We start from the raw sequence: 23,904 nt of genomic DNA on the forward strand, positions 1-23,904 counted from the left end.
CTAAATTAGTGTCTTTGACCTTGAGCTGACTTTGGGCTGTTCCAGAGGGCCCCAGAACTTCTCAAAGGGTCTATAAAAGACTGTTAAACTAATTATTCTTCTTTGATATGATGGGAAGCACTGTCAAGTAATAAGTGATATTTCATTTTCTTTTAGTTATATGGGTGTATAAGCGTTATTAATATGTGCTTCAGGGCCGACGCTGTGGTGCAGTGGGTAAAGACACTGCTTGTGTCGCCGGTTCGAGACCCGGCTGCTCCACTTCTGATCCAGCTCCCTGCTAATGACCTGGGGAAAACAGTGGAGGATGCCCAAGTGTTTGGGCCCCTGCACCTATGTGGGAGACCTGGGTGAAGCTCCTTGCTCCTGGCTTTGGTCTGGCCCAGCCCTGACTGTTACGGCCATCTGGTAGTGAACCAGTGGATGGAGGATCTCTGGATCTCTTTCCATTGTCTCTCCCCCTCTCTCTGTAACTCTGACCTCCAAATAAATAAATATTTTAAAAAATAAGTGCTTCAATATATTAATAGATGTCTATTATGTTATCAGTCATAATTCTGGTTGTTATGCTAAAGTATTGTGTGACAGGAATAATTGAATCACCTTGTTAATAGCTTTATATTAAACTCTCATCAGATTTTTGAAGTGTGACTGTGCTAAGTCTTTGTTTTGATTCTTTTATAAAAGTAAGCTCCCGCCTACAGTGACATCCCATATGGGCACCGGTTTGAGTCCCAGCTGCTCCACTTCTGATCCAGTTCCCTGCTAATGCATCCGGAGAAAGCAGCAGAAGATTTCTCCAGTGCTTGGGTCCCTGCCACCCATGTGGGAAACCAGGCTAAAGTTCCAGGCTCCTGGCTTGGGTCTGGTCCAGCTCCAGCTGTTGTGGCCATTTGGAGAATGAACCAGCAGATGGAAGATCTCTCACTTTCTTTGTTTCTTCTTCTCTCTCTGTAACTCAGACTTTCAAATAAATAAATAAATAACTCTTTTTAAAATTTTTAATTTTTATTATTTATTTATTTATTTTTTGACAGGCAGAGTTAGACAGTGAGAGAGAGAAAGAGAGAGAGAGGGAGGGAAAGGTCTTCCTTTTTCTGTTGGTTCACCCCCCCAAGTGGCTGCTATGGCCGGCGCGTTGCAGCCAGTGCGCTGTGCCGATCTGAAGCCAGTAGCCTGGTGCTTCCTCTTGGTCTCCCATGCAGGTGCAGGGCCCAAGCACTGGGCCATCCTCCACTGCACTCCCGGGCCACAACAGAGAGCTGGACTGGAAGAGGAGCAACCGGGACAGAATCCGGCGCCCCGACCGGGACTAGAACCCGGGGTGCCGGCACCACAGGTGAAGGATTAGCCTAGTGAGCCGCGGTGCTGCCAAAATCTTTTTTTAAAAAACAAAGTAATCTTGGAGCTGGCGCTGTGGTTCAGTGTGTTAAAGCCCCGACCTGCAGTGCTGGCATCCCCTATGGGCTCTGGTTCGAGTCCTGGCTGCTCCACTTCCAATACAGCTCTCTGCTATGGGCTGGGAAGACAGTAGAAGATGGCCCAGGTCCTTGGGCCCCTGCACCCACGTGGGAGACCCAGAAAAAGCTCCTGGCTCCTGGCGTCAGATCAGCCCAGCTCTGGCCATTGCAGCCATCTGAGGAGTGAACCAGTGGATGAAAGACCTTTCTCTCTCTCTCTAACTCCTTCAAATAAAATAAAATAAATAAAATAAAAATCTATAGAAAAAAGTAATTTCAGTCAGATTCATGCAGAAACCTCTGAAGTATTCTTGATTTCTGAGAACTTCAGGATCAATGGACTCCTTTGTTGCTGTTGGAGGAAGACCTGGAACCCCACATCCTGCAACCTACAAGGCATTTACAAAAGGATTCCCTCCAACTCCAGGGCAAAGGCACATTCCAGGTCATGACAACCAACTCCTGCACACATCTGCACACCTACCGGTGAATTATAACCAAGCATTTCGAGTAAGCCACCACCTGCAACCAGGCATCCCATACTGGAGCCCCAGTTAGAGTCATGGCTGCTCCACTTCTGATCCGGCTCCCTGCTCATGCGCCTGGGAAGGCAGCAGAAAACAGCCCAAGTGCTTGGGCCCCTGCACCCACATGGGAGACCCAGATGGAGTTCCCGGCTCCAGGCTTCAGCCTGACCCAGCCCCAACTGTTGAGGCCAACTGAGTGAATTAGCAGATGGCAGATCTCTATCTTTGCTTTGCTCTCTGCCACTCTTTCAAATAAATAGACAAATCTATTTTTTTTTTAATGAAACATTTCTAGATTTGAAGCAGATGGCATCTGAGTAGACTGCTTTCCCAAGATGACTGGAGTAAGTCTGTGTACCCTTTCCTTATTTAACAGTTGTACTTGGTTCTCTCTCTTCCTTGGAAAAATGATGTTCTCTCCTGAGCTTCCAGTTCACTGAGGCCTCACTGATTGTCAGATGTCACCAAAGCCCCCACTCTAGGGCCAGCGTTTGGTGTGGTGGTTACGGTTATGCTTCCCCAAGAGCCCACATCCGAGCCCCTGGCTCAGCTCCTGACCCCAGCTTCCTGCAAATGCAGACGTGGGAGGCAGCAGGTGCTGGCTCAACTCCTTGGGTTCTGTGCACCCCCGAGGAATTCCTGAATTGGGTTCCTGCCTCCTGACTTCAGCCCAGCCCAGCCTAGGCTATCGAAGGCATTTGGATGGTGATCCAGTGCATGAGAGCTCTCTGTCTCTCTCTTCTCCCCCCCCCCCCACCCTGCCTTTCAAATAAAATAGGTAAATAAATAAAAATTACTAGTTTTTAAAAGAATCCCAGTCTGTCCATGACTCTAATGACTCCTGAGTTCACCTGGAACAAGTTCTACCACCATTCCAGTTCCCATCATTGGCAAAAATTGCTGATTAAACCTTCTCATGCATGTTTAATTCTTTTTTTTTTTTTTTTGACAGGCAGAGTGGATAGTGAGAGAGAGACAGAGAGAAAGGTCTTCCTTTTTGCCGTTGGTTCGCCCTCCAATGGCCGCTGCGGCTGGCACATCGTGCTAATCCGAAGCCAGGAGCCATGTGCTTCTCCTGGTCTCCCGTGCGGGTGCAGGGCCCAAGGACTTGGGCCATCCTCCACTGCCTTCCCGGGCCATAGCAGAGAGCTGGCCTGGAAGAGGGGCAACCGGGATAGAATCTGGCACCCTGACCGGGACTAGAACCTGGTGTGCCGGCGCCGCAAGGCAGAGGATTAGCCTGTTAAGCCACAGCGCTGGCCACATGTTTAATTCTTGACTCTGCTTCCTTACTCAAGGAGGTTGCCTCCTTGTTGAACCACAGGCCTATGCAATGTGTTATCCCTCTTAGCAATTATTTGGCTCCCCCTGATCTACGTAAGAAAAATTATTGAAAACTACTTTGAGAGATAGAGCTGTGTAAAAGTGACTACTGAATATATCATACTATAACAGACTAACCACGGGTTTAATTCTACCATATACTGAAACTCCGCTCTCTGCTCCTGTTAGGCATATTTACTTTTGTAGGTGGGATGCCCCAGTAGGGATGCTTGGACACAGGGCTGGTAGGAGGTCGGTGAGGGCCAGGATATTTGCTTGCTTTGGGGTCATTGTTGGATTGGCAGCCTCTTGCTACATCAAAGAGTCAAACGCGAGTTGCCTGGTGAGATACAGGACTCCGGATTCGCTTCCCTTGTTAAGGGCCTTGTGCCCGTGTATGGTGTGACTATGGTGAATGAAGCAATGAGAAGAAATCTGTTACGCTTGGAAGGATCACAGGTCCCATTGCAAAAGCTTTTATCGCTCAGCGGCACTCAGCGAGGTCTCTTGCCAGGAAGGCCGTGGATAACGGACCTGCCCTGGACTGTTGGCCAAACACGGTGGGTTCTGTGCTGTTGCTCATACCACACGCTACCTTGGGCACATTCCTCTGGGGAAGTAGAGACCCAGATAGGCAAAATGAGGAAATAGGCCACCTGTTTCCCCAAGTCTCACTTAGATCCTGGAGTCATTTGATTCATTCTTTCGGTGCCTTAAGCTTAGCTTCATGGTCCAACATGGCTAGGCAACCTAGGGTTGTTACATTACTACAAATTTCACCTTGTGCTTTCCTGTTTAAATGAGGTGCCTGTCACACCTGTCATCTGTTGCAGGTTACCTGCTAACCTTTCTGCGGAAGTTCACCTCCTAACTACAGTGGCCCAACACTTTGAGATACTCAGTGACCACGCAATCTCATCCAGATGCCACCACGCCTTGCACCAAAACTCGGCCTGCCCCGCCTTGGACTGACACGCCCTTCTTCCTGGGCTGGTAGACTTCCTCGTTCGGAAGCCTGGCCTCCATGGCTGTGCAGGACTATCCCATGTGACAGTTTTCAGTGGAAGTCGTTGTTGGAGAACAACTCTCTGTGTTGTTACCGCTGTTGGCAAAGACATCCACCTGCTCCTTCGTCCCATGGCCATGCCCCTCACGGTAGCCAGAGCAAAGCTGTGCCTGTGGGTCACACTTTTTTTTTTTTAAGATTTTTATTTATTTATGTAAGAGGTAGAGTTACAGACAGTGAGAGGGAGAGACAGAGAGAGAGGTCTTCCATCCTCTGGTTCACTCCCTAGATGGCCACAATGGCTGGAGCTGAGCTGATCCGAAGCCAGGAGCCAGGAGCTTCTTCCTGGTCTCCCATGAGGGTGCAGGGGCCCAAGCACTTGGGCCATCCTCTATGCTTTCCCAGGCCACAGCAGAGAGCTGGATCGGAAGAGGGGCAGCCGGGACTAGAACCAGTGCCCATATTGGATGCCAGCACCGCAGGCGGAGGATTAACCTTACTGTGCCATGGCGCCAGCCCCCGTGGGTCATGCTTTTTTAAGTTCAACAACAGTTGGAAAGGCAGAGAGAAAGAGGTCTTTCATCTGCTGCTTCATCTCCACATGTGGGAAACCAGGATGGAGTTCCTGGCCCTGACTTCAGCCTGGCGCAGTCCTGGTCGCCCTGTGAGAGATAAACAAGGAGGTCGGTCGTTACTCCCTCTTCCTACATGGCCTGTGGAGCTGAAGGTCGCTCCTAAGGTACAGCAGCAGTTTCCTGCCCAAGGCTGAGGCTCACAGCCAGGGCCTGGGACCTAGGAGCCAGCTGCAGGGCTTTGTCGCTGCTCCAACGCCGTCTCTGCTGGCGCAGGCCTCTGGGGTCCCCCTGAACCCCACCAGTGTTTCTCCTTCCATCATCCTCTCAGGCAGCTGTGAGAAAAACCTGCAGCCAAAATCAGACCTGCAGAGCAGCCAGCTCGGGCAACTGACAGGCGCGGCTGGGTGTAAAGCTTCAGTTTGCTGAATACACTTGCTGGTTTTTTTTTTTTTTTTTTTCAGCCAGACTGTTAACAAAATTAGTTAACAAAATTAAAATAAAAAATAGCGACCAGATGTGAAAAAATTGCTGAGCATACAAAAATAAAACCATGAAAATTGAGGGGACTTCAAAAAGCTGGTGAGGAGTGGCGTAAAAAAAAAAAAAGTTCATTTTGGTGTAAAAATCCTGTTGAAATCCATGTATACCCAGGGTCTTCAAAAAGTTCATGGAAAATGAGTATTACGAAAACTTTTGGCGTGGATTTTTGCACCAACATAAACCTATCTTTTGGCGCATTTCTGTGCATTTAGAGCCTGCGTACGGAGCAACGGGGACCAGAGGGGAGACGGAGCTTGGGTCACTGCTGGGAAACTGCAGCTGGATAGAAACAGAACCTCCAGGAGCCAGCACGGGATTGGAGCGCCCATTGGAGTCTCGGCTGCTCCACTTCCCATCCAGCTCCCTACTAATGCGCCTGGGGAAGCAGCAGAGGACGGCCCAAGTGCCTGGGCCCCTGCCATCCAGGTAGGAGGCCTGGATGGAGTCCTGGCTTCAGCCTGGCCCAGACCTGGCTGTTTTTGCCATTTGGAGAATGAACCAGCTGATGGAAGAGCTCTCTTTGTTTTCCTCTTTCTCTTTGATGCTCCACCTTTTAAATAAATAAACAAATCCGAACAAAAAACCTTGTCTAACCATAAACAACCAGTTAAGACATCATTATGTGATAAAGAACTTCCCAACAAGGTAACTGAACAATGTAATTTTATGACAGGAACTAACCAAATAACTCTTCCTATTGTCTCTGTAATTACTTGCCTCTGAAGATTGTCTTCAAAACACTGCATCACATCCAGTCTGGTTTTCTCCAACTCATGACTTGCCTTATGTTCAAATTCTAGATTTCTCTCTTGCCAGCTGAAGGGCCTTAAGGAACAGAGGGCTGTGGAGGCTGACTTGGGTGACGTCTCTCTCTCCAGCATCACCCTCCAGCCTCAGGGGCTTTCTGGCTGTCAAAGCTGCTCTCCAGCCCCGCCTCGGGTCACAGCCCCTGAGCTGATCCCGTCTGCAGCCCCTGCTCCCTGGGGTGGGGGTGGGGGGAGGGGTGGCATCAGCGGCCCCCTGTCCCTCCCTTGCCTGGAGGCTGGGTTGGGGTTGGGAGTCTCTGTTATCTCCTTTGTACTCTCTCCCCTTTCGCTTTCTAAACCTTGTCCAGATAAAGGCCTCCCAATGCTCCATGCCCACCACCCAGAAACCCCACACGTGTTTATTTCAGCCTTGTCCGGGGCCATGCCAGGGCCCTGCTGCAGACACCCCCAAGGTCAATCATCTTAGGTTCCGTGATTTTTATTTCAACCTCAGAAACAGGACTCCTCAGCCTCAGTAGAACCTGCTCAGTGCTTGTGGGCTGGACCAGCGACTTCCACCCCGCCCCTAATTCTTCCCGGTTCTGGTCTGAACAACTGACACAGTCAACCCAGAGAAAGTAGAGACCCAATCAGCTCCACTGGGCGGGGGTCAGGAGTTTAATCAGAGTCACTTCTGATTGGCTGTTGGCGATGGGAGGGGGCAAATGTGATTACAGAAACCAATAAAAGCCCCCTGGGGAGGGAAAGGCCAGACTCACAGCCTTGGATCCCAGAGTGGCAGCCTTCTCCCTCCAGAGCTCCGATGCCCTGCCAGCCTTCCTAGAGCCAGTGAGTCTCCGGCCTCCACGAGGAACCACACCAGGCCTCCCCTCAGCCTCCGGGGCGAGACAACACCAGACAGCACCAGACGGTATGTAGAACCCTCTATCTTTTTCCTTTTCAAAGAGTTTTAAACTTGTGTTTGACTTTAACTTTTCTTGAAAATCCTCAAGAATTCTATTTATTTTCACATGTGTCAGAAATTTGGGGCCTAGGGATATGGAGAGTAGGACGTCCTATGGCATAGACAAGTTGCAATCATGTGATTTTACTTTAAAAAAAAATTTTTTTTTTAAAGGCTTGTTCATTTATCTGAAAGGCAGGGTGACGAGAGGGAGAGACAAAGAAGCAGATCTTCCATCTGCTGGTTCACTTCCCAAATGGCCACAGCAACTGGGGCTGGGCCAGGCTGAAGCCAGGAGCCGGGAACTCTGCCCCAGGCTCCCACATGGGTGGCAGGGGCCAAAGCACTTGTGCCGTCTACCGCTGTTCTCCCAGGCTCACTCGCAGGGAGCTTGATGGGAGGCTGGGATGCCGGCATTGTAGGTGGCGGCCTGACCGGCTTCCTGACAACGCCAGCCCCTCCTTTTGATTCTTAGACGTTGGTTGTGGCTAACTTGTGGTAAGCGGGCCCATGGACGGGGCAGTGTGCGCTGATTCAGTGGTGCACAGACCAGAGCAGGGTCGTTCGCATTTTTCTCCATTTATCTCTGCATGTGGAGATCTTTGGTTCTCAAACACAGGGTCGTTTGTTCTGAGCTAGAGGCGCCCCCACTGTGCTGTGGGACACCCCGACTTGCTCCGCTCTCTGCTGCCTCCCTCACCCCTCCCAGCCTCTGGTAATGGCTACAGTCAGAAGGACTCTTAAAGCTTCCACATACTAGAGAGAACATAGAATTTCTTTCTGTGTCTGGCTTATGTTACTTCCTAATGTCCTAGTTCTATCCATTTTGCTCCAAACAACAAGATTTCACTTTTTTTTTGGGGGGGGGGGCGGGGAAGGATGATTTATTTATTTGAAAAGCAGAGTTAGAGGCCGGTGCCGTGGCTTAACAGGCTAATCCTCTGCCTTGCGGCGCCGGCACACAGGGTTCTAGTCCCGGTTGGGGCGCCGGATTCTGTCCCGGTTGCCCCTCTTCCAGGCCAGCTCTCTGCTATGGCCTGGGAAGGCAGTGGAGGATGGCCCAAATCCTTGGGCCCTGCACCCGCATGGGAGACCAAGAGAAGCACCTGGCTCCTGGCTTCGGATTAGCACGATGTGCCGGCCGCAGCGGCCATTGGAGGGTGAACCAGAGGCAAAAAGGAAGACCTTTCTCTGTCTCTCTCTCTCACTGTCCACTCTGCCTGTCAAAAAAAAAAAAAAAAAAAAAAAAAGCAGAGTTAGAGCGCGAGATTTTCCATCCTCTGGTTCATTCCTCAGCTGGCCCTAATGACCAGGCTGAAGCCAGGAGCTTCATCTGGGTCTCTCACGTGGGTGCGGGGGCCCAAACACTTGGGCTGCTTTCCCAGTCGCCTTAGCAGGGTGCTGGATCGGAAGTGGAGCAGCCTGGATTTGAACCGGAGCCTGTATGGGGGAGCCGGCACTGCAGGCGGTGGCTCTATGGCACTGCAGTTACTTATCCATTCCTCTGCTGATATTGATGGCATGTCTGGAGTTCACTGCCCAGCCCCCACCAGGCCTGTCTTCAGCGAGTCTCCATTGGAAGATTAACTCCTTTTCAGAGATTTAAACGTTAAGACTATAGCTTTCTCCCGAAATCCTCAGGGATTCTTTCTCACCTGGGCTTTTTCCATATCTTGGCCTGGTAATTATTTCATTTTTGAAGCAGAGAGTTCCCACCCGCTGGGTTACTACTCCCCCTGATGCCAGCAGCAGCCAAGCCAGAGTCAGAAGCCAGGGTCTTAATCTGGGGCTTCAGTGTGGGGGCAGACACCCAGCGACACGAGTTTCCCATTAGCCGGACTAGAGCCCTCAAACTCCAAATGGGGTGTGGGTGTCTCAGGTGAGGTCTTTACTGCTATGCCGATTTTCTACCCATGGTTGATTTGCAGTTCTTTCCAAGAAATGTCAGTTCCCATCATTTACCCATTGAAAAATTTTAACACAGATTTTGTAATTTGAAAGACAGGAGTGAAGCGGGTGGGGCGGGTGGCAGTGGGGGAGATCTCCTATTGGCTAGTCTACTCCCGAAATGCCCACAACAGCCAGGGCCACACAAGAGAAACCAGGAGCCAGGCTTGGCAGGAACCCAGGTATTTGACTCGTTACCTGTTGCTTCCCAGGCACAGAAACAGGAAGTTGTCAGGTGGAGGCACCCTGATGGGATAAGGGTGGCCCATGGGATAAGGGTGGCCCACGTGGAGGCTTAATCCGCCCACCTGGTCCCGCCCATTTTTAATCTGAGTTATCTGATTCTATGGTAAGTGGGGCAGCCAGACTTGAACGGCTACCCGTCTGGTATGTTGGCGTCCCAGCCTGCTGTGCCACGATGGTGCCCGCCACGGGTATTTTCTGAATTCCGTTTCTGAAGAGTAATTACATCCTTTGAAAGTGTCCTGTTAACTTGTTTCTTCATACTTCTCGCAGCCCAATGTTGATATTTGCTTGATAATAACAGCACTAGTTGTATGTTATTAAAACATTTAGCTTTTAATTTCAAGTTTGAAAATAATTTAAATTTCCCAGGTAACTGCTGGGACTGCTGGTGCAGCAGGTTAAGCCACAGCTTGGGATGTCCATGTCCTCCCTCTGCTTCCAATGCCGGCTCCTGCTGACACACCTGGGGGCCAGCAGATGATGGCTATGACCCGCTTGGCCAGGGTGGAGCTCCTGGCTCCCGGCTTTGGCCTGGCTCAACGCCAGCTGTCATGGGCATTTGGGGAGTGAACCAGTCTCTTCCTGTCCATCACTCTGCCTTTCAAATGAACAGATTAAAACTTTCATCTGAGTCTACTGACCCATGACGCGACCATTTCCATTGCTTTAGGGCCTTGAATGATGGTCAGGTGTGGGGATTTGCAGTCCAGTTCCCTGGGCCTCACTCTCAGTGGACCCAGAATTCAGTGGCACAGTGGTTGGGACGGAGGGGCCATCGTTCCCCTGATCCCCACTTCAGTGCTTGTGAGATACACCCAGTGTCGAATGGGCTGGCGTGTGACTTGTGGCCAGGAGGCACAGAGGAGACCTGGGGCGGGGTGGGGGGTGCTCAGGGGTCCCTCACAGCCCCTAGTGCCACCCGTTGGGCCCCAGCAGGCTGGGGTTGCCTGAGCGTCTCCTGACTGGATGCCTCTCCCCAGGGCTGTTCTCAGTGAGGACAGGATGAGCACCAAGTCGCCGCCCACGCTCATGGATCTGGCACAAAAGAGCCTGCTGCAGAAGGAGACCCTGGCCATCCTAGCCCTGGAGCAGCTGCCCCGGCAGATGTTCCCGCCTCTCTTCGTGGACGCCTTCACCGCGAGACTCAAGGACACGCTGAAGGCCCTGGTGCGGGCCTGGCCCTTCGACACCCTCCCACTGGGGGCCCTGATGAAGGAGCCACAGCTGGAGATCCTGAAGGCCGTGCTGGACGGGCTGGACACGAGACCCACACGGAGGTCTGGCTCCAGGTGAGAGTGACCCCGGAGTCCAGGGAAGAGACAGCTGGGGCCGGGGACAGCTGCAGGGTGGCCTCCGGGTACCAAGGAGGCAGCAAGAGAGGCCTTGACCCTGAGCTTCCTCCTGGGAGGGGCTGCCCAGGGCAGCTTAGGTTGGTCGCAGCGAATGAGAGCAGAGGGAACGCACACCTGGCTCTTCCCAGAGGTACTTCCAAGTACTAGAGAGCGGGGACCAGGCAGGAGCCCACGGGAAGCGGGGAGGAAGAAAAAGCAGGCATTACAAGAGACGGGAGGGCGGGGCAGCTGCTGTGCGGGGTGTGGGGTGCCCGGCTCGGAAGTTCGCTCTTTGCCCAGACCTGAGTCCTCCCTGTGTTTTCCACCGTAGGATGTGCAAACTGCAGACGCTGGATTTACGGATCATTCATGGGGACTTCTGGAGCGCCTGTGTCAGGGGCATGGACTATGCCTGCTCTCCAGGCCCTCTGGGTAGGATGCAGCCGGTGCAGCACGGCCCAAGGCTGAGGGCCAGATCCGCTGTGAGGGTGATAGCAAACCTCTGCCTCACCGAGATAATGCCCAACGAGTTCCTGGCGCACCTGCTCCAGTGGGTGAAGAGGCGGCGGCACACGGTGCACCTGTGCTGTAACAAGCTGAAGATTGAAGCGACCTTCGTCTACAGCATCCACAGGGTCCTGGACGCTCTGGAGCTGGGCTGCATCCAGGAAGTGAATGTGCGCTCCCCCTGGCATCTCTCCACCTTGGCCAGGTTCGCTTTTTACCTGGGCCGGATGAGCAACCTGCAGAAGCTGTGTCTCTCCCACATCTGCGTATCCGACAGCTCCTCCGAGGAGCAGGAGGAGTACATCTCCCATTTCATCTCTCAGTTTCTCAAGCTGCATCGGCTCCGCAGGCTCCATATGAGAGGTGTCAGCTTCCTGCAGGACCGCCTGGACCGGGTGCTCAGGTGAGGACGAGGGCGGGCCCTCTCTGCAGACCACAGGAAAGCCTCGGCCCCAGCAGAGTGAGTGAGCATCCACTGAGTGCCAGCCACCGGCCGTGGACCCAGGCCACACAGTAGAATGTCAGTGCCTGATGCGTGGTCTCCCAGGAGCACTGAGCATAAGGGGGTAGGAGGGGACAGCATGGGGTGTATGTCCTAGGAAGGGAGCCAGCTCCTGGGGGTGTCTGATCCCAGGGTGTGTCTGGGAGTTCTCCTAGGACGCCCAAGATACTGGAAGGTAGGTAAGTGTGAGGAGTAAGTGCATCATATTTGCACACCTCAAAGTGTAAGCTGTGCACCTCTTCCCTGTGTAGCAGGGAGGGGCCTATGGCTAGGGCCCTGAGCTCCAGGTAGGGGTCAGTATCATGGGAGAGGTACCTGATTCAGGGCTGGAGAGCTGATAGCTGTGAAACGTGGTAGATGCTTTGCTGACCCAGGGGTGTGGGTGAGCCGTCTGGGGCTGGCAGCTACATTGCTACTGCTGGATCTTGCCGGGGTTTGACCCATATTCGTGTCTCCCCCTGGCTGGGTCTGGCCCAGTCGCGTGAGACTCTGCTCCTGCTCCACCCTTGACAAAAGGGAGCTGTAGAGGCTTCCCTGAGCTTGACCCAGTGGCCCAAGTGACCAAAGACTCAGCTTAAAGGGGGCTGACCTGCAGGACCAGCATTCTGGGTGTCGGCGTGCTTGGATGTCAGAGGGGTCTTGGGCTTTGGGGCCGGGACCAGCGAGCTGTCTCCCACCCTGACACCATCCCCCAGGACCACCTGTCCCAGCGCTAACACTTGGTCTGTCCTCAGGTGCCTGAGCGCCCCCTTGGAGGCTCTGTCCATAACCAACTGCGTCCTCTCAGAAGTGGATCTCCTGCATTTGTCCCAGTGCCCGTTCATCTTTGAGCTGAGACACCTGTACCTGAGCCGCGTCCCGCTGACCAGCCTCCGTCCCGAGTCCCTCCGAGTGCTGCTGGAGAACGTGGCGGCCACCCTGAAGACCCTGGACTTGCTGGACTGTGAGATCACCGACTCCCAGCTCAGTGCCCTCCTGCCTGCCCTGAGCCGCTGCTCCCAGCTCACCACCTTTTGTTTCTATGGGAACAGATTCTCCATGGAGATGATGGCGGGGCTGATGCGGCACACCGGCAACCTGAGCAATCTGAGGCAGGAGCATTACCCCGCTCCCCTGGAGAGCTATAACGCCCAGGGGACGGTTCAGCGGGCAAGGTTTATCCAGCTTTGCCAGGATCTGCTGGGGATCCTGAGAGAAATTCGGGAGCCACAGGGGGTCGTGTTCAGGACCCTCCTCCCCTGCCGGAACTGTAACAAATGTATATTGTACGGCCTGGATACACCCCACCAATGCCAATGCCCTGTGCCTGCCTAATTGGAGACATAAATTAAAAGCTTCAGGGCACTTGCAAGTGGAAACTTCCCTAAAGGGAGCACACTCCAGGTTCAGTGTGAGAGAGGAAAGGGCCGGGCACGAAGCAGGAGGTCCAGCAGCCTGGGGGGTGGGCGGCAGCTGTGTGGACTCGGGACTGCAAGGGGCCATTCGGGCGTGGGTGTCCGGACTGACACTTCTGGAGCGGGGCTCAGGCTGCCGGACACGGGCGTTGGCTGTGCCTGGGCAGTCCTCAGGGAAGCCAGAGAGCGATCATCTGACCAGAGCTGTGGTCAGATGTTTGGTTTTTGTTTTTTTTGTTTTTTTAGTCTTTCAATGTAAAGTAGGTTAACTTTGTTTTCTGTTTGGTTCTCAAAATTACGTTTTTCCTTAATGTCAAATAATAAACAAAAAAGCAAACCTGAATGTGTCATGTCTGGTAACCTCCAGGATTCATTGGCCTGGATTTCCTGATGAAACCCCCTCACAGAAAGCAGGGAGCTGAGGGTGGCTGTGAGCTTTGGCCCTGGAAGTCTGGCATCCAATCGCAACGATGCCATTTCTGTCCCTCCAGGCGTCTGTCACCTGCTCCCGTGGTGGCTTCTCAGGGTTAATGCCCAGGAGCAGGAGGGCTTGTATGGAGGATGTTCAAGCTCTGGGGGACCATAGGTTTCTCCAAGGGAACCAGGGCAAATGCAAGGTTTGTAGGGACAAAAGGAGACATGAAGGAAGTGGGTGTGGCCTCCATGTTTGTGATGCCACATTTGTAGGGGGGAGGATTTCCAACTTTTGATGGGTCACCTGTTTCCAATAGATGGGCAAATAGTTCTCTCCTGAGCTAAAAGAGTGAAGAAAAAGATTGGGATACAGGTATCCATTACAGGCTGGGGTCAGGCCGAAACCAGAAAGCAGGAACAGTATCTGGGTATCTGAGTCTCCCATATGGGTGCAGGGGCCCAATTTGGGATGCCAGCATTGCAGGCGGTGGCTTAACCCTCTGTGCAAACATGAGCCCCCAAATAGCTTTTTTTATCTATTTGAAAGGCAGAACTTACTGTTGACTCTGGCTTCTGGGAGGGAGCTGGGGACCCAAAGTGGGGGTCAGTGCTGCCTGTCCTGCGTTCCTCCAGGGCACGGGGGGGCTGCGACACAGCAGGTGAAGCCACTGCTTGGGACGCCAGCATCCATGTCCCGGCTGCTCTACTTCCGATCCAGCTTCCTGCGAATGCACCTGGGAGGTAGCAGGTGGTGGCTCAAGTAACTGGGCTCCTGCCACCCACGTGGGAGACCCAGGACTCAGTCCAGGGACCCAGCCGCTTGGGCTGTCATTCGCTGCTTCCCAGGTTTGCATTAGCAGGAATCCGGGCGAAGAGCCGAGCGAGCGGGAAGTTGGACTGAAGCGCTCCACTGCATGAATGCATGATGCTCTCTGCATCTCGGGGATCAGCTTAACCGCTGCGCCAAGCGCCCGCCCCACTTGGCTTTCTTTGTGATTCTGGAATTGGGCAACATTTGCTTAAGCAGAGCAAGAGTTCTGATGAGCTGAGCAGAGATTGGTTTTACAAAAAAGCAGAGATGGACCGGTGCTGTGGTATAGCGGGCAAAGCTGCCGCCTGCAGTGCCGTCATCCCTTATGGGTACCAGTTTGAGTCCCAGCTACCTCACTCCTGAACTAGCTCTCTGTTATGGCCTGGGAAAGCATAGAAGAGGGCCCAAGTGCTTGGACCCCTGCACCTGCATGGGAGACCCAGAAGAAGCTCCTGGCTCCTGGCTTCGGATCAGCTCAGCTCCAGCCATTGTGGCCATCTGGGGAGTGAACCAGTGGATGGAAGACCTCTCTCTGGCCCTTCCACTCTCTGTAACTCTGCCTTTCAAATAAAATAAATCTTAAAAAAAAAATAAAAGAAAGAAAGCAGAAACAAAGAATGGGAGTGGACGCATCATTGCCAAGTCTTTCTTTGTAAGGCGGGACCAGGGAGATAGAAATTCTTTGATTGGTTACTCCTTGTAAGGATTAGAGAATGTCAGGATTAAGACCAGGAATAAACTGGTCTGGCTTGCGCTGTTATCTCTCATCTTGGAAGGTCAGACAGCAACTTACTTTCTGTTTTGAGATTTTTAGCCTGAGTGACTTTGCCTGGATTTTGGGTGTGGTCTCTTGGGGCCACTCACAAAACACTGGTCTGAAAAAGCAGCAGCCTACACGTTCTAGAAGCTCAGATGATCCTCTCACGGGCTGTGGGGAGTAGCTGGGTTGACATGTGCCTGGGCAGCAGCCTGCCATGGAAGAGCCCTGACCCTGAAGCACGCCGTCACCCGGTGGCAGCCGCCGTGACGTCGGGGACATGTGACGTCAGCCACGCTAGTCTCTCTTCAGCATCACCCTCCAGCCTCAGGGGCTTTCTGGCTGTCAAAGCTGCTCTCCAGCCCCGCCTCGGGTCACAGCCCCTGAGCTGATCCCGTCTGCAGCCCCTGCTCCCTGGGGTGGGGGTGGGGGGAGGGGTGGCATCAGCGGCCCCCTGTCCCTCCCTTGCCTGGAGGCCGGGGTTGGGAGTCTCTGTTATCTCCTTTGCACTCTCTCCCCTTTTGCTTTCTAAACCTTGTCCAGATAAAGGCAATGCTCCACGCCCACCACCCAGAAAACCCACACAGATTTCACCTGTCCTGGGCCATCCACAGGGGTCCCGCGGAAGATCCCAACCCCAGCTTCCCCGCCTCCACCCTGGGCGATTTCCTCCAGACAAGGCGCAACCTGAGCCTGGCAGATCCATCACACCCTCGGGGGAGCCCCTATACCTCCCTGAGTGGGGCCGCCACCTGCGTGTCCCTCTCATGTCCTGGAAGAAGAGGGACCGGGTGCGAATCGCAAACTCATGCAGGCACCCGAGGGTTAACGCACTTAGAGATTATTTCCTTGGACACCGAACAGATGCCCTACCCAGGAGAGCAGCAACCTGGGATGGCTGGTGTGTCACAAAGGGGCTCAGCGGGGTGTGCTTCGGGGGCCACCCACACCCACAGCAGGGTAGCGGGCAATGTGTTGTCCCCGATGAAGTCACCTGCTGGTTCACTCCCCAGATGGCCGCAACAGCAGGAACCAGGTTAGGCTGAAGCCAGGGCCTGGTGTCTCACACGGGTGGCAGAGGCCCCAGCACCTGGGCCGTCCTCTGCTGCTTCCTAGGTGCTTAGCAGGGAGCTGGCTCAGAGGCAGGGCAGCCGCGCCCAAGGCAGCGCTCCGATACGAGATGCTGGCATTGCAAATGGAGGCTCAGCCCGCGGTGCCACAACACCAGCTCTGGCAAGATGGTTTTTCCAGTGTGGTTCACCTCTTCCATTTCTCCTGCAACCTGGGTCCTCCCGCAAGAGTGCAGGTGATGCTGGCTGGGTGCCGGCAGAGCTGGACTCACTGGGGAGCCCAAGCCACTTCAGAGGCCTCCTCTGCCCACCCAGAGCTGTGCCCAGACACGGGAAGCATCCGAAGCTCCCCATGGTGGGGGGTGGGGGGGGCTGGTGGGGGGTGAGGGGGCTGGTGGGGGGGCTGGTGGTGAGGGTGGTGGTGGGGGTGGTGGGACAAGATCAGCCTGCCAGGCTTCAGGGGGGCAATGGCCCCAACATTGAACTCCCATTGGAGTGGGGGTTTGTCATGGTTCTTTGTCTTTAACACAGGTCACCCCATTCTGGATGACCCCTAAACAGTGTGTTTGCAACTTGGTTCACAGGATAAACTCTTGTACCCACTGCTGTATCTCATCCATAGTGGGTACTATCACTGTGTCATTATTATTATTATTTTTTGACAGGCAGAGTGGACAGTGAGAGAGAAAGACAGAGAGAAAGGTCTTCCTTCCGTTGGTTCACCCCCCAATGGCCGCTGCAGCGGGCGCGCTGCAGCCGGCGCACTGCACTGATCCGAAGCCAGGAGCCAGGTGTTTCTCCTGGTCTCCCATGAGGGTGCAGGGCCCAAGCACTTGGGCCATCCTCCACTGCACTCCCAGGCCACAGCAGAGAGCTGGACAGAAAGAGGAGCAACCAGGACAGAAGCCGGCGCCCCAACTGGGACTAGAACCCGGGGTGCTGGCACTGCAGGCAGAGGATTAGCCAAGCGAGCCGTGGCACCAGCCAGAACATTCAATTTGCATAAAAGGTAGGAGAAGGGTAGGGCATTCTGGCAGTTACAAAAACTGTGGTTTGGGGTAGAAGCCGCCATTCTCATTTTAATGGTTATAAGAATGGCTGATTCTGTATTTCTCCAGAGACGCCCATGTTTGGGATAGACCACAAAGTCTTCTAAGCAAGTTTCCAGTATTCCGTTGGGTAGGAGGTTCTGGCACATGCTAAGAAGTCGATCAATTTGGGCCCACATTATGGCGCAGAAGGTTAAGCTGTCTGTGACGCAGGCACTCCACACCCGGGGGCTGGTGCAGGTTCCAGGGGCTTCTCTTCCAACCCAGATCCTTGCTAATGCACCTGGGAAAGCAGTGGATGGTGGTCCAGGTATTTGGGCCCCTTCCAGCCATGTGGGAGACCCGGATGGACTTCCAGGTTCCTGGCTTCAGCCTGGCCCAATCCCTGGCTGTTGTGGCCATTTGAGGAGTGAACCAGCAGATGGAAGATCTCTCTCTCCCCTCTGTCTCTCCCCCTCTCTCTGTCACTCTGCTTTTCAAATAAATACATGATTTTTTTACAAAACAGAAAAAGTCAATTTTGCTCCTCCCTGTCTATTTCACCCAGGGCCGCTGTGTAGTAATCCCATTGGCCATTTTTTAAAAAAGATTTATTTAGTTAGTTAGTTAGTTGAAAGGCAGAGTTACAGAGAGGCAGAGAGAGAGAGAGAGAGAGAGAGAGAGAGAAAGAAAGCGGTCTTCTATCTGCTGGTTCACTCCCCAAATGGCCGCAATGGCCAGAGTTGAGCTGTTTGGAAGCCGGGAGCCAGGAGCTTCTTCCGGTTCTCCCATGTGGGTGCAGGGGTCCAAGCACTTGGGTCATCTTCTGCTGCTTTCCCCAGGCTCATTAGCAGGGAGCCGGATCAGAAGTGGAGCAGCCGGGACTCTAACCAGCACCCATATGGGATGCCGGCACTGCAGGCAGTGGCTTTACCCACTATGTGATAGTGCCAGCCCCCATTTGGCCATTTTAAATCTATTGCAGCCCCTGGCTGGCGCCGTGGCTCACTAGGCTAATCCTCCACCTGCAGCGCCAGCACTCTGGGTTCTAGTCCCAGTCGGTTCTATCCCAGTTGCTCCTCTTCCAGGCCAGCTCTCTGCTGTGGCCCGGGAGGGCAGTGGAGGATGGCCCAAGTGCTTGGGCCCTGCATCCCATGGGAGACCAGGAGGAAGCACCTGGCTCCTGGCTTCGGATCGGTGCAGCGCGTTGGCCGTAGCGGCCATTTGGGGGTGGGGGGTGTGTGTGAACCAACAGAAGGAAGACCTTTCTCTCTGTCTCTCTCTCTCACTGTCCACTCTGCCTGTCAAAAATTAAAAAAAAAAAAAATCTTGCAGCCCCGCCCCTTCATGATCTTAGTACTCCTCAGTCTACCGGCTGTGAGGCTCGAGCCTTGCGACCACCTCAGTCCCTCTGTCTGTCCCCATCCTGGGGAAGTCCAGTGTCCAGGGCCCTGGCCTTTTCCTGGGAAACGCTGACCCTGCTTCCTCCGTCCCAGGGGACCCCCGGCTGCAGCCCCGCAGGCAGCTCAGCCTCGCTCCCGCCCTCCGCCCTCCGTGTCTCTCCCTGCTGCTTCTCACCTTCGCGGCCCTGGCTGCGAGCTGGGGACAAGTCGTCCCGGGACTCTGCCTAACGTCGCGCTTCCCCTCCTCTGGAGCTCTGGAGCATCTGCCCAGGGAAAGTCACCGTCAGCAGCCCGAGGGGCTCAGGAACCGGCCCCGGGGTACCAACAAGCCTGGTAGGTTCTTTCTAGAAATTCTTCCGTTTCCAATTAAGGTCAGAGATGGGGACTGCAGATTTGCCTTCGAACATGACTAGGGTCCACCAGGTGGCGCTGGAGAGCCTCCCGCCCGGCTTGATCTATAACCAGGCTGTGCTCATCGCAACCAGTGGAGGGGAGATGGGCTGAAAACAGAGAAGCCAAGGGGTCCTCCTCTGGGCCAGGAGGGGGGTTCCTGTCAATCAAATCAGAGGCTGAAAGTGGGCAGTGCAGCCAGAGAAAGCCAGCCTGCCGGCCGCGCGCACCTGAGCCTTCTTGCTCCGGAGGTGGCCCCTGTACCAAACCGAGTGCCCTGTAGGTCCTCTATGGGGAGATCAGACCCGGCTCTGACTCCCCAGGGTCCTGTGCGATGTGGGCGCAGTGTTTCTCCCCGCTGGGGGAGGATTTGGCTCAGATGCGAACCAGGGGCAACCGGCAGAACTGTAAGTGCTGTTATTGATGGCTGGCGACGGGGGACCAGGCGGGGGTGCTGGAGTGGAGCCACTGGCGTAGATGGTTCAAGGATGGTGGCAGGGGCTGGCCGTATGCTGCTACGGGCTAGGCCACCGCTTCTGATGCCAGCCTCCCAGGTCAGAGCATGGGTTCGAGTCCCGGCTGCTCTTCTTCCCATCCAGCTCCCTGCTAAGGTGCCTGGGAAAGCATCAGAAGGTGGCCAGAGTACTTGGGTCCCTGCCACCCATGTGGGAGACCCAGACAGGGCTCCTGGCTTCCCCTGGCCCAGCCGTGGCTGTTGTGGCCATTTGGGGAGTGAACCAGCAGATGGACGATCTCTCTCTCCCTCCCTCTCTGTCACTCTGCCTTTCAAATAGATAAAAAGAAATCTTTTAAGAAAGTGGCTGGTGGCAGACTTGGTGCCTAAAGCCCCATCGCCCTCCCGCGCCCTGCAGTCCCCTCCTTGGTAACCGGCTTTCCCTGCTCCCTCCTCTGATCTGTGCACGCGGGGGCGGTGCCCCTTCTCTATTCGTCATCACCCTGGTGACAGAGCACGGACGCCTGGACCTGGGGAGCCCCACCAGCAGAGCACGGATGCAGGACGTGTGGGCCACCTATGGGCCGTGTTCTCCGGTTCTCAGCCGCAGCGAGGCCGGGCTGTGCCGCAGGGTGTTACTGCTTCGCTTGCCTTTGGGTGGTGGTCTTGTCGCTGTCGTCACTCCATTTACCACCCCCCCCCCCCACCGCTTTACACTTGGGAAAGCAAATGGAAGAGAAAGAAGGAAGTTTCTGGACTACAGATGACCACACACAAGGCAAAAGTAGGCTTTAGTTCCAACTAAAATGGAAGCAAGCATGAACGAACCTGCACACAGTGCGGGTGACGGTCCTGCAAACCGTGCCCCACTCCCAGCGGGGGTCCCTCACCACGCGGGGCACAGCGCCCCCCCCATCTGGGGGCACAATGAGGCCACTCACCCCACTCGGGGGGGGGTCACATGACCGGCACATGCTTGCATTTCAGAGTTAGAGGGGAAGAAGAAGAGAGGTCTTCCACCTGCTGGTTCACACCCCAAATGCCCCCCCAATGGCTGGGGCTGGGCCAGGCTGAGGTCAGGAGCCCAGAACTTCATCGTGGGTGCAGGGGCCCAGGCACCTGGGCCATCTTCCACTGCTTTCCCAGGTGCATTACCAGGGAGCTGGATCGGAAGTGGAGCTGCTGGGACTTGAACCAGTGCCATATGGGATGCTGGCTTGGCAGGCGGCAGCTTTAGCCTCTGTGCCACAGTGCCAGCCTGTAGTTTCCTCCTTCAACAAAACACAGGGCCTGGTTGCTCCGAGCCCGTTGGGGGATGCACTTCTGGGGGCTCCGTAGGGACCGGGCATGCAGCAGGAACTCAGGAACTGTGTCTTCTCTTTTCCATTTATCAGGAAGCCCACACTCCTTAGGCCTTCAGCCTTCCACTCTGTCCCCACTCACAGGAAGGGGGGCAGGACCAGAGCGCACCACGGGGCTCAGCTTCTGCAGGGTGGCGACTGCCATTCAACCAGGATCCGGCCCAGCCCCTGCCCCTGCAGCCAGCAGAGGGGCCGTGGGAAGTGCCAATGAGCAGGAAACAGCCCCGGTGCAGCACTCTGGCGCCATCTGCCGATCAGAGTGGGCAGTGCAGCCAACATTGCACACCCCACTGGAGTGCTGTGGCTCCTGGTTCAAGTCCCGGCTGCTCCACCTCCAGTCCAACTCCTTGCTAATGTGTCTGGGAAAGCAGCAGAGGATGGCCCAAGTTCTTGGGCCCCTGTATCCGTGTGGGAGACCCGGAAGAAGGTCCTAGATCTTGGCTTCAGCCTGGCCCAGCTCCGGCTGTTGTGGCCATCTGGGGAGTGAACCAGCAAATGGAAGACCTCTCTGTCTCTCTCTGTCTCTCTCTCTCTCCCTCCCTCCCTCTGCCTCACTGGAACTCTGCCTTTCAAATAAATAAATCCTTTTAAAAAAACACTACGTCTGCCATCAGTGGCCTGGGTTCCACCCCGGGCTCCGAGTCCTGCTACCACAGGCCCTGGGAGGCAGCGGGGGTGGCTCTCAAGCTGTTGGCTCCTGCCACCCACGTGGGAGACCTGGATGGAGTTCCCAGCTTCTGGCTTCAGCCTGGCCCTGCCCTGTCTGGGGTCTGCATTTGCAGAGTGAACCAGAGAGGATGGGAGATCTTTCCTTCTCCGTCAGTCTGGCTGTCTGTCTCCGTCAATAGGTGGGTATTCCTCCCGCGTCCCCAGCATCGCCGGGCGGTGCGAGGGCTCCCGGGCGAGGACTGTTCTGTGAACTCGGCCCCTGGCCTGGGCCGGCGCCAGCTTCCTCTTTGACATGAAGTCTGTTAGAGGAGAGGCGCGCCCTACTTTGCTAAGGTTCCAGCCAAGGGCTCAGCCTCCTTGGAAATTCCAGTCCTTTGTTCCTCCCTGCAGGCGGGGGTGAAGGCAGCTACTCCGCGGACTTTAATGAGCGGCTCCTGCCTGCTGTGTTTTTCCAAAACTTTTCCGACCTCTGAAGACCCCTGATTTCTCAGCAAAAAGAAACAACATCAGCAAAAAAAAGGACTTTTAAAAAATGTACTACTTTTTCTCCTTTGTCTTTTCCTGAGGCAAGGGAGACATGAATTGTGTTTTGATCAGAAGTTCTCTCTCTCTCTCTCTCTCTCTTTTTTTTTTTTTTTGGAGAGACAGAGACAGAGACAGACAGCTTCCATCTGCCACTGGCTCACTCCCTAAATGTCCACAACAGCCAGGGCTGGGCTGGGCGGAAGCCAGGAGCCAGGAACACAACCCAGATCTCTCCTGTGGGCGGCAGGGACCCTGTCCAATGGGTCGTCACTGCTTCTCCCTGGGTCTGTATTAGCAGGACGCTGGACTCAGGGGGCCAGAGCTGGGTGCTGAACCCAGGCGCTCTGATACGGGGCAGCATCCTCACTGCCTCCTAACCAGAGGACCGGACACCTGCCCCTTTGCTTAGCATGGAGACAGCCTACTCGCGTACTCACTTTGACCTTTTTTTTGCAACTATTCAGGGAGAAGGCACAAACCAAGGCTATTGAGAGAGGCAAAGGAAGAGAAGGGGTCTTGAGCCTTTACCTGCCAGGTTTGTGCCGGGAAATAAAAAGGAATGCAAAGCCATTTCCAAGGTCAGAGAGAAAGACAGCTGAGAGTCGTAGACTCTTCAGGATTTTAGCCAAGTGCTCTCTCTATAACCTGGTTATTATTATTTTTTAAACTTCCTTTGGCTTAACTCAGATCTGACTGCAGGTCCGGTTGTGCTTCGCGGCCGGGCACGCAGCCCGTGGGATGCATGCACTGGAGAAACCTCAGGACAGACTTGTTCATGGTGTTGGGCTTAGTGTCTTGCAGGAGCTCCAAGTTGATTTTCCGTGTTGTTATTTACCGGGTCTGTCTCGGAGAGGGTCTGGTCAGCGCGGCTGGGCTCCTTTTGTTTTCTTTCCCACTGCACTCGGCCGGACACGGACTTGGCCAAGCTCTTTGAGTTTCTCAGAAATTCTTTTCCCCACCGGTGGCTGCTCGTTCTGAATAAAGATGCGTGCAGGCCCTTGGAGCGGCTGCCTGGGAGCTGCCTGGGAGGAGTGCTGGAGGGAGATAAATCAAAGAGCTGTCACCTCGCACGGCAGGACACTGAAGGCTTCGGACACCACAGAGAAGCCTCTCTCCCCTGGGGCTGGAGTGAGAGCTGCCCGGGGGTGGGGGGTGGGGGGCTGCAATGGCCGCCTTGGTCCCGCTGGAGCGGGCGGGGCGGCGGGGGAGAAGATGGGCAGGGGCCTCTCCTCTCTGCAATGCTGTCCTGTGCCCACCCCCTGGTCCCTGATTTCTCTGTTGGCTCCTTCTCCTCTTCCAGGTCTCAGCGTCAGTGACACCTCCTCCAAGCAGCTCTCCCTGACCACCTCCCCTGTTCCCATCTTCCACTCTGCTGGTTTCCTCCACGGGACCCACGCATGACTGTTTGCCACGATGCACACTCTTGTTTCTTCTAGACGGCCAGCTCCAGAGGGCAAGACTCTCCCTGCTTAGTCACCCATGCGGACTCCATGGGGAACCCAGGTCTAGCCCGTGCCTGGTACACAGGGGTGATGTTGTTAACCTGGGTGGTGGTACCAGACCCTTCCCCGGGCCCCTGCTTGCATCTTCAGAACCAAGTGAAAAGGAAACGCAGCGGTCAGGCAACAGTAGACCCCCAGCAGCCTTATTATACCAAGACCAGAACAGGGGGCTGCGGCTCAGTGCATTCTAAGCCCCTCCCCAGTGGGACTTACCCACCCTGGCTGGGCCACGGGCTGGAGGATGACCAGGGGGAGGTGATGGGGGGGGGGGGGAGAAAAGAGGAGAAAGTGTGGACTGGGGGCAGGGGATCCGTTGTCTTCGGGGACACCCGGGCAGTGGGGAGCAGGTAAGCTCCGTCCTCCTTGGGGCCATCTCCTGCTGACCCTGGCCAGTGGCCGCACACCAGGCTCACTGGTTTCCAATGCAGCAAATCTTTGCAAATCTCCCTGTC

General features: G+C 54.8%; 1 protein-coding gene across 1 annotated transcript; it reads left to right on the forward strand.

Annotated features, from left to right (window-relative positions):
- Nucleotides 1–10,333: 10,333 nt before the first annotated feature.
- Nucleotides 10,334–23,351, forward strand: LOC133761205 (PRAME family member 12-like). Its single transcript, XM_062193858.1, has 5 exons — nt 10,334–10,623; nt 10,997–11,575; nt 12,409–12,923; nt 18,645–18,884; nt 23,251–23,351. The coding sequence occupies exons 1-5, from the start codon at nt 10,337–10,339 to the stop codon at nt 23,349–23,351; spliced, it is 1,722 nt and encodes a 573-aa protein (XP_062049842.1). The 5' UTR covers nt 10,334–10,336.
- The last annotated feature ends 553 nt before the right edge of the window (nt 23,352–23,904 follow it).

Source organism: Lepus europaeus, chromosome 5, assembly GCF_033115175.1.
Source record: "Lepus europaeus isolate LE1 chromosome 5, mLepTim1.pri, whole genome shotgun sequence".
Taxonomy (NCBI): domain Eukaryota; kingdom Metazoa; phylum Chordata; class Mammalia; order Lagomorpha; family Leporidae; genus Lepus; species Lepus europaeus.

Excerpts from the sequence above, each read along its gene's own strand:
- LOC133761205 (XM_062193858.1), top strand. The coding sequence starts at position 10,337 with ATGAGCACCAAGTCGCCGCCCACGCTCATGGATCTGGCACAAAAGAGC. Across the intron at positions 10,624-10,996 it reads ACACGGAGGTCTGGCTCCAG|GATGTGCAAACTGCAGACGC; the intron begins GTGAGAGTGACC and ends TTTCCACCGTAG. Across the intron at positions 11,576-12,408 it reads CGCCTGGACCGGGTGCTCAG|GTGCCTGAGCGCCCCCTTGG; the intron begins GTGAGGACGAGG and ends GTCTGTCCTCAG.